Here is a 15,228-nt window from a genome sequence, read left to right on the forward strand (position 1 = left end):
ACATAAATTACTTTCAACTACAAGCAACACACAGACATGTAGGATTGAATTCATTTTTGTAAAAACGCCGAAAGTATCGGGAAGTTGTCTGGATTTTTCGAATGGAACACGCATCGTTCCAACGGTTCTAAATACGAATACTTTGGCAAATACTTCCCTTGCCGATTTTGCCATTCAATTTGAAGAATTTTTCTTTGTTGTCGTTGTCCACTTTTTTTATGTCATGAACAACTTGAAGGCTGATCAACATTAACAAAGACATGTCGAGTTATTCAAAATGACATCTTCGTTCATTGCACTTTCTTTTTCACACAGTCATATCTCTTCTTCACACTCTTGATACTTTGGATATTCCTGGAACGAATCACACACTTTCGCTTCTGAAGTTGAAACTAACGTTTTCCCAAAAATGACTACATTTAACATTGGAAAATAGCCAAAAAAAAGACCCATTAGGCCAAAAATAAAAAAACTCGGTCTCTGGTCAGCGCGTGCGTCGATTTTAATCATGCGCGTCAACCTTCTTCTTTTTTTTCAAATTTACACGGAAGCTACAACAGCGCCCTCTTTTGCTGCGCCTCCTCAAATTTTTGTACCAAGGAGCCCCAAGGAATGGGGAAATTGCACCAAGGCAAATGATAAAGGGCACCAAGGCAAATTATGGAGGACACCAATGTATAATGAGGACACAAAAAAGCAAAATAGTACCCACCTTGTCTGTACAATACAAGCTTGAAAAAAAAAAAGCCATCAAAAAAAAAAAAAAAAACCGCGTCGCCGCATCAATTCCGGAACTTCGGTCTGACCAGAGACCGACTATTATTTTTTTGGCCTTAATGTTATCATCAATAAATTTGACAAAATTGCATTTTTCGGTCCCACAATTCAACATGCACAAAAGTGACATCACAATATTTTCCATATTGACCCTATGAATCACCCCCCCCCCCCAGCACAACTTTATGAAACGCTACTAACAAAGGTTCCCATTTTCAAGGAAATAGTGCTGAGAAGCAAGGAAATTTCAATGTTAACGTCCCTTCAAATACATTTTTTTTGGAAAAAAATCATGTTATTGTCGTTACAAGAGTACACACTGCACTCTCACGAAAGATTTGAGCCACGATACTCAACTCGCAAAAAAACTCACACCTCTTTTTTTTCGGCAGCAGGCTTATACTCATCACAGTCACTACAACTCACTCACTCCTTCATACAACTCAACTGGATATCGCACGAATGGACAGCATGACGGTGTTTTTCTCGCCCGCGGCCCAACGTGACGTGAAATTACGATGTTCCGGTTACATCTCGCTTTGGTGGCCACTAGTAGATGCTGGATGCAGTGTCTATTTTCACAAAAACAACACACACAAAATAATAGAATAAATTAATAAATCAGAACAAATCTCACAGTGGCGTAAATCTGTGCCGGCGAGTGGGGGGGGGGGGGGGGGGGAAAGGGGGATGACCAAAATTCAAAAATTACCCGGCCGTGGAAATTCAAGTAGGGGGTGCTGGGAGCTGGACACCACATTACACTGGAGGGCGCTCTTCAGGATATAGATGTATATTAACATGTACACTCGCGCTTACATCAAAACAGCACATTTTAAAAAAAGCTTTTGTACTTAGTTTCTCCACTTTTCAGTGCTATTGAAAACATTTGGGTTGTTGGGATGTTCGCAAAATACCTCAAAATTCGCATTTTGTTTTTCTCAACACGAAAAAGTTGGGTTTTTTTTTTTGGATTCAATAGCCCATCCCCCTCTGGTCTAAAAATGGGGACCCCCCCCCCCCCCCTCAACAGGAACCACTATTTTAGAAGTCAACTTTCTGCTAAAAAAAATTACATGCGAGGCGTTTTGGCAAAATGAGACAGAACTTGGGCAGAGGTTTAAAATGCGGGTACAGTGGAACGCCGCTGTAACGAACATCACGGAATCCACAGAAATTGTTTGTAATAGCGATCATTCGGTATAGCGATTTTAAGCTACCGGTGCTCCGGTACTCATTTTTCAATAAACAGCGCCCTTCAGAACTTCACCCTGCACGCCCTGGTAGTTACTGAAAGACGACTTTGAACACGTGCTGACTATTGAATCATGTAATTACACAGTTTTTGAGCTTACTACCTACAGCGACGGGTGGCTGTCCCTTAACCCTAACCCTGCTAAATGCAACAGAAAGCAACAAAGGTAAAAAAAGGTGTTGCATACTGTTGCATTTAGCAGCCAACTTAAGTCCCTGTGCTTTGTTGCATCTTGTTGCATTTAGCAGGGTAACTGCTCATAGTGCCAAGGCGATACAACAGAATCCACTGTTGCATTTGGTTGCATTTAGCAGGGTAACTGCTCATAGTGCCAAGGCAATACAACAGAATCTATGTTGCATTTGGTTGTATTTAGTATGGTAACTGCTAATAGTGTCGCGGCAATACAAGAGAATCCACTGTTGCATTTGGTTGCATTTAGCAGGGTAACTGCTCAAAGGTTCAAGGCAATACAACATAATCCACTATTGCATTTGGTTGCATTTAGCAGGGTTACTGCTCAAAGGTTCAAGGCAATACAACAGAATCCAATGTTGCATTTGGTTGCATTTAGCAGGGTAACTGCTCATTGTGCCAAGGTGATACAACATAATCCCATGTTGCATACTGTTGCATTTAGCAGCCAACTTAAGTCCCTGTGCTTTGTTGCATCTTGTTGCATTTAGCAGGGTAACTGCTCATAGTGCCAAGGCGATACAACAGAATCCACTGTTGCATTTGGTTGCATTTAGCAGGGTAACTGCTCATAGTGCCAAGGCAATACAAGAGAATCCACTGTTGCATTTGGTTGCATTTAGCAGGGTAACTGCTCAAAGGTTCAAGGCAATACAACATAATCCACTATTGCATTTGGTTGCATTTAGCAGGGTTACTGCTCAAAGGTTCAAGGCAATACAACAGAATCCAATGTTGCATTTGGTTGCATTTAGCAGGGTAACTGCTCATTGTGCCAAGGTGATACAACATAATCCCATGTTGCATTTGGTTGCATTTAGCAGGATAACTTGTGGTCAACTGCACAATGCAATAGGAATCCACTGTTGCAATTTGTTGCATTTAGCAGGGTTCTTATTTCAGCCAAGTTGCATTTTTGTTGCATTTAGCAGGGTGTCTAGAAAAAAACTGTTGGAGTTAGAGATAATCTTGAAAGATTATGGGACCAAAAAAAAATTCAACAGTATGCTTGGTGCCAAGGCTGGTATGCACTGGGTTCACTGCACATTGCAACAGAATCCACTGTTGCAATTTGTTGCATTTAGCAGGGTTCTTATTTCAGCCAAGTTGCATTTTGTTGCATTTAGCAGGGTGCCTAGAGAAAACCTAATGGGATTAAGGGACCACAAAATTAAACAGTGCATACCTTGTGTCACTCACTGCTGGGGATTCTTGGCTTTGCGGATAGCTTTGGAGGCCCAGAACGCTAGCGACTTGGTCTTGGAATTCTTGGACCGTCGCCCCTCCGTCAGGATTTCTTGGACCAAAGGTCGGTCCATGAGGTCTGCAACAGGATTCTTGAAGATTGAGCACAGGTCACTAGAAAGCGGAAGGAACAACAACAAAAATTAATTGTAAGGCCCCCCCCAAAAATAAGTCGGTCTCTGGTCAGCGCGCGCGTCGATTTCAATCATGCGCGTCAATCTTTTTTTTGGAGCGGTAGCTCCAACAGCGCCCTCTATTGCCGCACCTCCTCATTTTTTTGTTACCAAAGAGCACCAAGGAATGGGAAATTGCACCAAGGCAAATGATCGAGAGCACCAAGGCAAATTATGGAGGACACCAATGTACATGAGGGCACCAAAAAAGCAAAATAGTACCCCACCTTGTCTGTACAATCCAAGCTTGAAGAAAAAAAATAAAAGCCGTGTTGCCGCGTCAATTCCGGAACTTTGGTCTGACCAGAGACCGAATTTTTTTTTTTGTTGGCCTAATGCTTAAATAACACTTTCCATCATATCAAGAATCTCAAAGCACTTTGCAATTGACGTATCGCCATTTGCGAGTTAGCCACGCCCCTTAGACAACCCTATGGAGTTTTTGTACGCTAATTTTTGTTTGTATCGGATTTTGCGCATTTCGTGTCTATTTGTATATCATGTTATTGGACAATATTTCACAAGCTGCGTTGACGCGATTCTAATGCGATTCTACCGCGATAGGTCAATTATTCCCCCATTCATCAGGCCACGAGACCACGCGGTAGCCGATATCAGCGCACATTCGGTCCTCTTCCCTCACAGGTACCCATTCATACTCCTGGGTGGAGACAGGCAATAAGCCAGTTCTGTATTTCAACTGCGCATGTGCACAATGATATGGGTCACAAGTCATTTTAGGATATTCGAACGTTTCGAAGGCGCATGAACGCAGGCTCTCGACGCTTGCGTGTAAATTACCAGCAGAATGGGCGTGCGCGTAAGATCGCGTAACATCACATCAGCGATGTTATCCCGAATGACCTCCGGTCATTGAAATACCGAACTGGCTTATTGTAGTCAAGTGTCTTGCCCAAGGGCACAAACACCATGTTCCTGGCAGGGTTCGAACCCACGCACCATTGTACATGAGTCAAACACCGTAACCACTGGACCATGGCGTTCTACAGAACGGGCACATCAAACCAAATGAATGTGTGTTATATTATGTTTTCTGTAGTTTTGAAGACTGTAAAAAAAAGGAGTGGCAAAAGAAGGTGATACAAAAATATGGGGAAGGGGGATAACGATCAGACCTGGACACTTTCCCCCTGTTTACTGCATGTACCGGATGGAGAGAGGCAATTGTTGTAAAGTGTCTTGCCAAAGAACACAGGTTCTAACCCACCTACCCCAGCACATAACCCGAGGACCATAACCACTTAATCATGACATTCTACAAAGTAAACGCCCTTGAATTAAATAGATGGTTGTCTTGCCCAATCAGCCCAGCACAAGCCCCAGCATAATTTGTCTACCCCAACATATACCCATTTATATTCCTGAATACAGAGAGGCAATTGCTGCAAAGTGTCTTGCCCAAGAACACAAGCTCCATGATCCCTGCTTATGACTCAGGCAACATAGCGACTGGATCACGACATTCTACAAATTTTACTCCCTTAAAAGGGCCCATGTAATGTAATTTTGTTTTTAAGTCCTTTAAAATGCACCTTTATGTCCCATTTAATCTTATTTTCAATTTTCGTTTTGCCATTTCCAAGGGTATTTTGGTGCCTTTTTGGTTTGTATGCTAATGTGAATTTCCATATTCATGAGCAAAAATGTGATATCATATCAGGCACAAACCTCTATGTTACAGCTATTTCAGCACAAAAAGTTACCAGAATTTTGGACATTTTGCTGTTGTAAATTTTCTTTTCTTTGGTGGTTCGTCGTTGTGTCAGTACATGGCAGTATATGAGTAAATTTTTGTCAAAAAAATGTTTTCAATGAGCAGGTTTTTGGGGTTCAGTTCGAACAGAAAACCCCTAAACTGAACAGTGTCTTCCTGAAATAACATCGCCCCCAGTTGTCCGGAAAAGCATGGAAATTTTTTTAAAAGTTTAAAGAAGTGCACTTTTCAATAAAATTAACCAAAAAGGGATGTCAAACAGTTTTCATATATTCAAGAGGAGTAGAAAGTTGCACAAAATATGTTCCTAAAATTTTTTTACTTCATGGACACTTTAAATGAATTAGATGTTGTGTCTTACCCAATCAGCCCAGCACAAGCCCCAACAATGCCATCCGTATGATCCTCGTCTCCGGCAATCTCTTCAATGAAGGCGATGATGAAAGACACGTGGGCAAACAATGACTCAAGCTCAGCTAAAACAAACAACAAAGAAAGAAAGTGTTGAAATAAACCACACGGGGGAATCCGACTAGCTTTGGTTGGATTCAATCTAAGGTTGATAATGGAACAAAGAAATTGTATGAAGCGAGATATCAATTCAATTCAATATTATATTTCAACACAATTAAAAAACTTTAAAAGTGAAATTTGCCTTCCCGATGTGCACATTAAGTACAAATTTTGAAGCACAAGAATTAATATTAGGGGAAAAAACAATTGAAGAAAATTATTTGAAATTGCGACTTCTGGAAAAGCAAACAGGCCCCCAACCAACTAAGGGCAAGTTCGCGCAAGAACTATTGTTGACCATTGGTTAACCATAGTTCGACTAAAGTTAGCCCGAACTCTGTCTAGTCGATGGTGGTTGACCACGCTAGTCGACTATTTGGAACCAACCTACTGGGGCTTGTTGCATGGCTGGTAACCAATACCCGCGCGCATTCATAACGTTCAGCAGGGAGCCAGGATCTAGAAGTTTTGCAATGACATTTTGACCAGCGTTTGACTAGAGACGTTCGCACATTGCTATTAGTGCGCAGGCGTAAGGTACGTCACAAATCAACCACTAGTCGACTAATGGTCCTTGCCTGAACTCAGTCTCTGCTATCCATTGCTTCATTGTGCGTAATAAAAAAAAGGTGAGATTCTGTGAAGTTACAAAATATCCAAGTTAATAATTTTGAAGTAAATGACATGTGCAGACCAGAAGAGCACTTTCTGATCGGCATGAGCAATTTAGGCTAGGTCATGTAAACACGATCAGGGTGTTTTTGAATATTTGAATATTCAATTGAATCCCACTTCAAATATTTGAATACTAAATTATTGGAAAATGCACAACCCTAGCATATGGATCATGTCCTGGGACACTTGGGGCAAATTCGATCAACGGCCAATGTTAACTAGTGGTTAGTTAGTGACGCACCTAGCGCATGCGCACTGAAGTTGAAGTGCGAATGACTACAGCTGATCTATTGTCATGTCAACGACCCTGAGAAAATGGCGGTCACACAATTTTTCAGCGCTTGACGTTTCTGTGTATCTACGCAAGTAACGGTGACTGTGTAGTTTAGAACAGCTTACTTAACCAGTTCACGCCTGAGGCTGTTTATATACGCAAAAGTTTGCGGTGTTCGGAACGAAAGACAGATAAACCCAGGGAGTGAGGCCAGAAATATCTGTCAGCGACCCGTTCGCAGCGAGTGAGGCCAGAAATATGAGTGTGCTGCCCGAGGGTGATGGCTTCAACCTGCCTGGCTTGAGGTTGAGTGAAAAGTAATCCCGCGCCTTGTTTCGTTCTTGTCAAAATAATCCCGGCATGAACTGGTTAATGGCCATAATTATTGTACAATGGTGACAAAAGTGACAAAATTGTAAACAAACGTGGAAAAACTCTGCATAGAAAGTGAAATTTAGCTCCGTCAGAGTTTCTTTTTTTTCCTGCCATTTTTGTTGATAGTTGGTCCCCTCTGCGCTATGCAATTACAAAATTGCTATTGATTACCAGCTATATAAATCGTGGCGCAACCAGCCGCGGCAGGCTGGTCCTGAATAGTCGACTAGACTAGTCCAACCATCGTCGACCAGCCTGCGTTCGATCAGGGGCCAATTTCATAGAGCTGCTTAAGCACAAATTTTGCTTAAGCACAAAAAGCTGTGCTTAATATAATCACATTACCGGCCAAAACTCCATGCCATGTACATTGCTTGCGACTGGTATTTAGCTGCTGTTTACTTAGCATAACAATCGCATGGAGTTTTGGCTGGTAAAGTGATTATATTAAGCAAATTTTGTTTGTGCTTAAGCAAATTTTACACTTAAGCAGCTCTGTGAAATTGGCCCCAGAGTTAGTCGAACTATGGTAAACTATGGTCCTTGATTGAACTTGCCCTTGTTGGCTGTAGCGAGTGGGCAAGAAGCGTCATCAAACTGTTCGTGCATGGTGTGCACATATGAGCGCTTGTTAATTTTCTCGGACTTACGATTGAGGGAGTCATCTTCGCTCTTCAGACCCTGTATAATGCCAGTGTAGGCCTCCACACAACCTTCCCTCAGCTCGTTTAAGCAGTCAATCATATCATAATCAGTCTGGGAAAAAACACCAAACAGTCAATGAAGGATCATTTAATACTTACATTTCATTTTTCAATCTCGAACTGAATATTCCAATTCATTTTTTTTCCAATTGAAATATTTGGAAATGATAAAGTTAAAAAAACAACAACAGAAAAACAGACTTTTTAAAACTAGAATTGAATTTCTAATTTTACATTTAAGGGCATGCGATGTAATTTGTTTAATGCAATCCTTGAAAATGCACCTTTGTGTCCCATTTATTCTTATTTTCAATTTTTGTGTTGCCGTTTTCAAGGGTATTTTGGTGCCTTTTTTGCTTTTATGCTTTTGCTTTTTATTTCCATATTCATTAGCAAAAAACTGTGATGTCATTCTGGGTAGAAACCCCAATGAAACAGCTATTTCAGCACAAAAAGTTGCCAGATTTTGGATATTTGCAAGTTTTCATTTTTTGGAGATTCGTCGTTGTGTTAGTACATGGCAGTAAACCAATGAGCAAACTTTTTTTCACAAATATTTTCAATAAGCAAATTGTTGGGTTCACATTTCGAACAGAAAACCCCCAAACTGAACAGTGTCTTCCTGAAATGACATCACAGCATCAGTGCCCCCAGTTGTACGGAAAGCATGGACAATTTTAAATGTTTAAAGAAGTGAATTTTTTCAATAAAATTAACCAAACAGTGATGCCAGATAATATTCATACATACACAAATAAGAGGAATAGAAAGTTGCAAAAAATGTATTCCTTAGAAAAAGTCATTGCACCAACCCTTAAAAACCAGAATTGAATTTCTAATTTTACATTAATTGGACAATTTGTGAGTATTGCTTGCTGCTAATGGATTATTACAAACAACTCAGCCGTGTTACCTTGTCCACTTTTGTCTGGCTAGCTTGCTGTAGTGTCTCCATGACCAAGGGAAGGTACTTCATAAACGCGGGGCCGATGGCTAGGGCTATATCGCCAAAGACGGATAATATCTGAGGTTTGACGGTGCGGTGTACGTGCTCATTCTAAAGAAAAATATTAAAAAGGTATTCTTGATAAGAAAAACATAATAATAAAATGAAATAAAAAAAGAATGCCAAGAGAACTGTTAAAGGGAAGATACAACATTTGCAAACATCAAACAACGAAATGATCAAATTATCACAAAATACCTTACTGGATTGTCAGGAATGGCAGTCTAAAGCGTCCTGTAAAATCCTGGCTCTTGGCGTGCTGACCTTTTCAAGAAAAGTTGTATTTTTCCAACTCTGGTTGGCCGACCAGCGTTGGAGAAAACTGGCTTTTTTCAAAAAATGTTCCTAATTTTTCATATTTAGTTATTCCGCATTTTCTTTGCAATTGATTACACATCTGTGAAGGGGTACAAGCCTGCTAGACTGATTCCCTGACCTTACAATTCTCCAAAGTATACTATATGCTTCGTTTCATCTTAAGTGGGGTCAGGGAACCAGATTACAAGAACATGATAGTTTTGGGGGTTTTTTTTCCAGCGTCTAAAAAGCCCAAAACGTAAAACAAGTGAGTTAAACGATATTCCCTTTCACATACTAATCCTCCAAATCCATTTATTTCTAAAAATTGTAGCAAAGGAAATGTTGTACATTCCCTTCAAAGGCAAATAATATCCTTATAGAGGAATCATTATAAAGAAATTTAAAAAAATAATGACAACAATCTCTGTGCTATTTTTTGTTCTTCAGATTTGATTATTTAATTTGGACTCTCTGGCTAACAAGTGTAGCTTCCCCTGCTATACCTTTAACAAAGGCTAGTCACCAGCAGTCGGATCATATGTCAAGCAAGCACTGTGACTAGTCAAACTGGGTCAACAAACAAAGCAGGCAAGTTGTGGTCACAGCTGTTTTATCACTCACCCGGAGTCAAAGCATAGCTGTATCGAGTTACTGAAGCAGTCCAAGCCAGTCAATCCTGCTTTATGTAGGCTGGGAATTCTTAAAGAGGTTGTGGAATGCTGAAAGTCGTTTTGGTTTTTTAAATTTTTTTATTGTAGAGTAGACCCATATATATCATAATAACAAAGTCCCATTCTTTTGTAAAATGTTTATAAAACTGAAATTCATCGAGTAATTTGTTGGTCGGCGAACGCATAATTGAAATCAACAGTCGTCGGGTTCTTCGTAAAATGAGAAAAATCATGACGTAATAAACAGGACTCGTTTATACCACGCTGCATCTGGAGTCCTGTTTATTACATCACGATTTACTATGTTTTGTTTGCTGCCCCCAACGACGACTTTTACACAAATTGCAGGCTCGGGTCGAAACAGGACCTGAAAAACAGCTCTCAAAAGTACCTTTTGTACTCATTTCATGACAGACACAATAGTCGTTTTTATTTCATCACACATTAGGCTACATATACCCGAAAAATGACGGAAATGTTTTTCGATCATTCCTCAACCTCTTTAACTGCTGAAAACAGTCACTTGTTTGATTTTGACTGAAAGGACTACTTGGCACAGAAATATGTTTGCATAGGACGGTTAATTTCTTATTTTTCATGTGTTGTGGGTTTTTTTTACCAAAAAACCCCAAAGAACAACAACAACAATTGAAGAATATGAAGAGTGTTTAGGACCAAAAAAGAGAAGAACAACATTGATTGAAGAATATTAAGAGAAAAAATGCTTTACCCGAAGATTCGTCATGAGGCGTTGCATGATGTCGTCACATAACGGCGCGATGTGTGTGTTCAAGGCTCGGCACATGTCCCCGACCAGACCCACCGCGGCTAGGCACACCTGATACTCCATGATGTTGTCCAGCCCACAGAAGAGATGAACCTTGAACACCTCCACGTACTTGAGGAACTCAACGCCCAGAACTAGAAGGGCAGAAAAGTAAGTATTCCTATATCAAAAGATCCTACGCTGTTTGTCTGGGTTTGATATTGCATTCAATAGGGGACGATGAACAATAGAGGACAATAAGGTCCTCACTTCCCGAAGGTCCACGATTGACGATCGTGTACAAAACATATGGGACGTCTTCCTAAAAAGTTAAACTACAAACAAAAGAGGGACAATGGGGGGTCCATTATTGAAGGCGTGTGTGTGTAATGTCTGCCTGTGTGGGTAGGCCTACTACGTGTTATGGGGAAGTTTTTTATTGTTAGGCAAATTAGGACCAAGTTATGGGGACTTTCTGCTGTCCCCACAGCATTTTCGGTCCCCACAAATACCCCGCACAGATGAGTGTATGTCTCCACAACTACAGAACAACAATGTGGGCGTGTTCATCTATTCAAACTGTGGACAAAAAACACCAGAGAACAAAAGAGAACAATATCGTCCACGATTCCCAGCATACGTCCATGATTGGGGTCATGTACAAAACATATGGGAGTCTTCCTAAAAAGTTAAGAGTACAAACAAAGAGGGACAATAGGACGTCCACGATCGACGGTGTGAACACGACTGGATGTGTGTGTGTGATCTGGTACATGTGCACAAAGTCTCCAAGGGAACAAAAGATTGTATACGTCTCCACAGAGCAATTTCTATAGGTGAATACGTCTCCACAAGGTTATCACGAAATAGAAATAGAGTTCTAGACACCAGTTAGTGGGTCTACACCTCAACAATGTACCACAAGTTTGAAATTTGCCTTTTGCTCCGTGACAGTTACCCACAATCCTTTGTGCTTCCTCTTGTAAAATTTCTGTGTGAAGCTGACCAAACTGGTACACCTACCTTCGACAAGTGTCCCGACGGCCAACAGAGCGTCTTCCCGTACGCCTCCAGATTTCATGTTGCCCGAGTTGAACATCTGCAAGAGCAGCATCATGACTTCGTCCGAGATTGCTTTCACGTCCTCCAGTTTCATCTTTCTTAAGACACTCTGCAGGGAGAACAAAGTGGGAGTTGGCCTGGTTCTGATCTTTGCCTCAGAAATTCTGGGTCAAAAGTTCGACCAGGGTTAAAGGGGCACTCCCGATGCTTTTAAGCTATGTCTCAATAGGGAACTTGTGGAGTCCAAAATTTTTGACCACCAAATGATGGAGTAATTAAAAAGTATTTAAAAATGTACTTACAATGTCAGTATTGTCGCACAATAAAGAGTTAAGGACAATGTCAAATCCTCATGTGAACACATACAATAGGAATGTATCAATGAAAAAAAACAAATTCCACACAGCAGACCCCATTGATTTCTTCAAATTCTCTTTAATAAATAAAATTTTCACCTGTAATGTAGCACACAGAAGTGACTGCAGGTCGTTGTACTGGATGCGTTCTGAAGAGTGGACATGTGACTGTCAAATAATACCAAATTTGAAATTGATTTTATATTCGCATTATGAATGACTACATTTAAACTGCCATACATCAGACACAGTTTTGATAATTTTTTTTCTATGAAATGGCAAGTATCATTAGGCCAAAAAAAAAATAGTTCGGTCTCTGGTCAGCGCGTGCGTCGATTTTAATCATGCACGTCAATCCTTTTTTTTTCAAAATGTTCCGTGGTAGCTCCAACAGCGCCCTCTATTGCCGCCTCTCCTCATTTTTTTTTTTTACCAAAGAGCACCAAGGAATGGGAAATTGCACCAAGGCAAATGATCGAGGGCAACAAGGCAAATTATGGAGGACACCAATGTACATGAGGACACCAAAAAAAAGCAAATTAGTACTCCACCTTGTCTGTACAATCCAAGCTTGAAAAAAAGAAAGAAAAAAAGCCGCGTCGCCGCATCAATTCCGGAACTTTGGTCTGACCAGAGACCGAGAATTTTTTTTTGGCCTTATCAACAGAAAAATTTGTTGGAAATGTTAAGCTATGAAAGGAGCTTCAACATGTCAATTGATGGTTGGTCGGTCGGTATGTCTATCTGTCCGTCCCTGGAAAATGAACCAAAATAAGGACCCATAAATTTCCCACAAAATATTAATTTATTATTTAAAAAAAAAAATAGCCAACAAAATAAATTAAATAGTTAACAAAAATTGTTTGTAACAATTCAGAAAGATTGCATGAAGAGTTTGTAGATGGAGGCAATATAGGTGCAGTAATGTTATAGCCACGTGGTAATTATTATAAGATGGAATTTTACCACGTGGTTATTAGCACAAATAACTAAAAAAAAATCTAAGTATGGTGTTGCATATGAAAGGGGAACTCCCAAGAAGAACCTCTGAAGAAGGACGTAAAGTAAAAGTAAAGTCTGTCACGAGCCAATGTGGCTCATCAGGCCGGTGTTTATCTCCGGTTTCCTTGGCATGAAACGACTGAGAATATTTCTACTCCCCCTGGATGGGATGCTAGTCCATCGCAGGTTACTCCCCAGCTAATGCCGGTACCCATTTATACTCCTGGGTGGAGAGTGGCAAGTGGGGGTGGAGTGCCTTGCCCAAGGACACAATATATGGCCAGCGGCTGGATTCGAACCCCGGACCCTCTGATCATGAGTCACGAATCCTAACCACTAGGCCACACACTCCCCCCTGAAGAAGGACGTACTAAGACTGAAATATCGGGCCACTTTAATTTTGTGATTGTTTTTTTTTTTTCCGAAGAGGACAGGTTTAAAGGTTTTGGCAGTAGAGGGTCAATCAATGCTCACCTCCATCTGCAGAATGACTTTAATTCTTTCCAACACGATTTTGGTGACTCCTTGAATCACTGGATAACAGTCCTGTTCAAGAGAGAAATCATATCAGGAATTAGTTAAAGCCATAATCCATCATTTGCAGCTAACAAAAAAGTAACTGCCGAAATTATTGTTGAAAAACATACTTGGTTGAAAGATAGTAAGGGGACTAAACTCCCTGTGAAATTATTCTTTCTGGCAAGCTGTCATTTTGAAGAAATCAACAAAAGAAGGCCTTTCCAACGGTGCTTCTTAAGAAGCACCGTAGGAAATTCAAATTAGTAGTTTGTTTTGTTATTCGGCGAAGCGCGCGCAAGCATTGGCACGACGCACACGCACGCACAGTTGCTATAATTCGTCGGATCAGTGCGAACGTGTCTGGGACGCTGAATTCAGGCCCCATTCAAAACTCGATTCGGCAACTTTTGATTTTGAATCAAGATCCTAGAATGTTGTTTTTTTCTCGAAATATACAGCTAAAGCTGAGCTGAAACTTCATCAGGTTAGTTGTTCAGCACCCTTCTTTAAATCTTGAGCACTTTTGTTGCTTCAAACAAACCAAATGCACAAATTACAAATGATGGACTATACCTTTTAAGGAAGGGTGGCTCATTTGTCATTTGTGCATTTCTTTCGTTTGAAGCAACAAAAAACTCAAAATCTAAAGACGGTTGCTAAACAACTAACTTGATGAACTTTTAGCTCTGTGAATGCTGTATATTCCCTGAAAACAATATTCTAGGGTCCTGTTTTCAATTCAAAAGTTGCAGAGTCATGTTTTGAATTGCGCCCGAAATCAGCGTCCGGGACACTTTCTCATTCAGCCAATCGCAGCTACGCGATGTCGCGCACTGAACTGATGAATAAAAGATTCACAAGGAAATGAGATGGTCCGGATGCGCACACGATGTCGTGATTTCACACAGGTCAACTGCGATTGTGAACAGCCCCTTGGGAACAACGCAGCGCAGAAGTTGAAATGTTTCAACTCTTGTGCCTTTTTTTTTTAGCACCGACCGACACTGATCATCTTAAATTACTTCAGTTATGCTCAGGTTGCAATATAAAGTGGCGACTGAAATATTCCCAATGGTTGTAGCTCAGATGCAGCTTCATCCTGAAAGTCACAGTTGCAGACTGTTCTGTGTCGTCGCAAGGTCAACCTGAGGATGAGTAAGCATTACTTATGACCTACCTGAGCACTGTTTTTCATCAGTTCCATCAAGGCTTCGTATGCAGCATTTCTTAGGTTTGCTTGGTGAGCGTCGGATCTGGAGAAGAGACAGTGGCAATCGAAACAAAAACAACAAAAGTGGATAAAATTACACTTAAAAGCAAAAGGCATTATTCCTTCCTACAATTTGAAATGTCTTGCTGGTCACAAATATTCCCTTCGTCTACACAGCCCTATGGGCCCCGTGCGCCAACACAAGAGGGCGCCCTTTTACCTAGCAACGACGTCCCATGGGTGTCCCATTTTTGGTTTTTATGTTAATGCAAATTTCCACATTCACGAGCCAAAGCGTGATGTCATTTCAGGCAGAAACTTCAATGTTACAGCTATTTCAGCACCAAAAGTTGCCACAGTTTTGGACATTTTGCTGTTGTAAATTTTCTATTTTGTGGGGATTCGTTGTTATGTC

General features: G+C 40.7%; 1 protein-coding gene across 1 annotated transcript in view; it reads right to left on the reverse strand.

Annotated features, from left to right (window-relative positions):
- Positions 1 to 1,062: 1,062 nt before the first annotated feature.
- Positions 1,063 to 15,228, reverse strand: part of LOC119722723 (importin subunit beta-1-like) — a 35,529-nt gene continuing 21,363 nt past the window's right edge. The window contains exons 14-23 of the mRNA XM_038192993.1: positions 14,781 to 14,856; positions 13,559 to 13,630; positions 12,182 to 12,250; positions 11,688 to 11,835; positions 10,629 to 10,819; positions 8,835 to 8,978; positions 7,868 to 7,973; positions 5,742 to 5,856; positions 3,414 to 3,586; positions 1,063 to 1,349 (exon numbers count right to left, since the gene is read on the reverse strand). Coding sequence (XP_038048921.1) covers positions 3,424 to 3,586; positions 5,742 to 5,856; positions 7,868 to 7,973; positions 8,835 to 8,978; positions 10,629 to 10,819; positions 11,688 to 11,835; positions 12,182 to 12,250; positions 13,559 to 13,630; positions 14,781 to 14,856 — 1,084 coding nt within the window. The 3' untranslated portion in view covers positions 1,063 to 1,349; positions 3,414 to 3,423. The remainder of the gene's footprint in view (positions 1,350 to 3,413; positions 3,587 to 5,741; positions 5,857 to 7,867; positions 7,974 to 8,834; positions 8,979 to 10,628; positions 10,820 to 11,687; positions 11,836 to 12,181; positions 12,251 to 13,558; positions 13,631 to 14,780; positions 14,857 to 15,228) is intronic.

The sequence above is a fragment of the Patiria miniata genome, unplaced genomic scaffold (assembly GCF_015706575.1).
Source record: "Patiria miniata isolate m_02_andy unplaced genomic scaffold, ASM1570657v1 HiC_scaffold_16, whole genome shotgun sequence".
NCBI lineage: Eukaryota > Metazoa > Echinodermata > Asteroidea > Valvatida > Asterinidae > Patiria > Patiria miniata.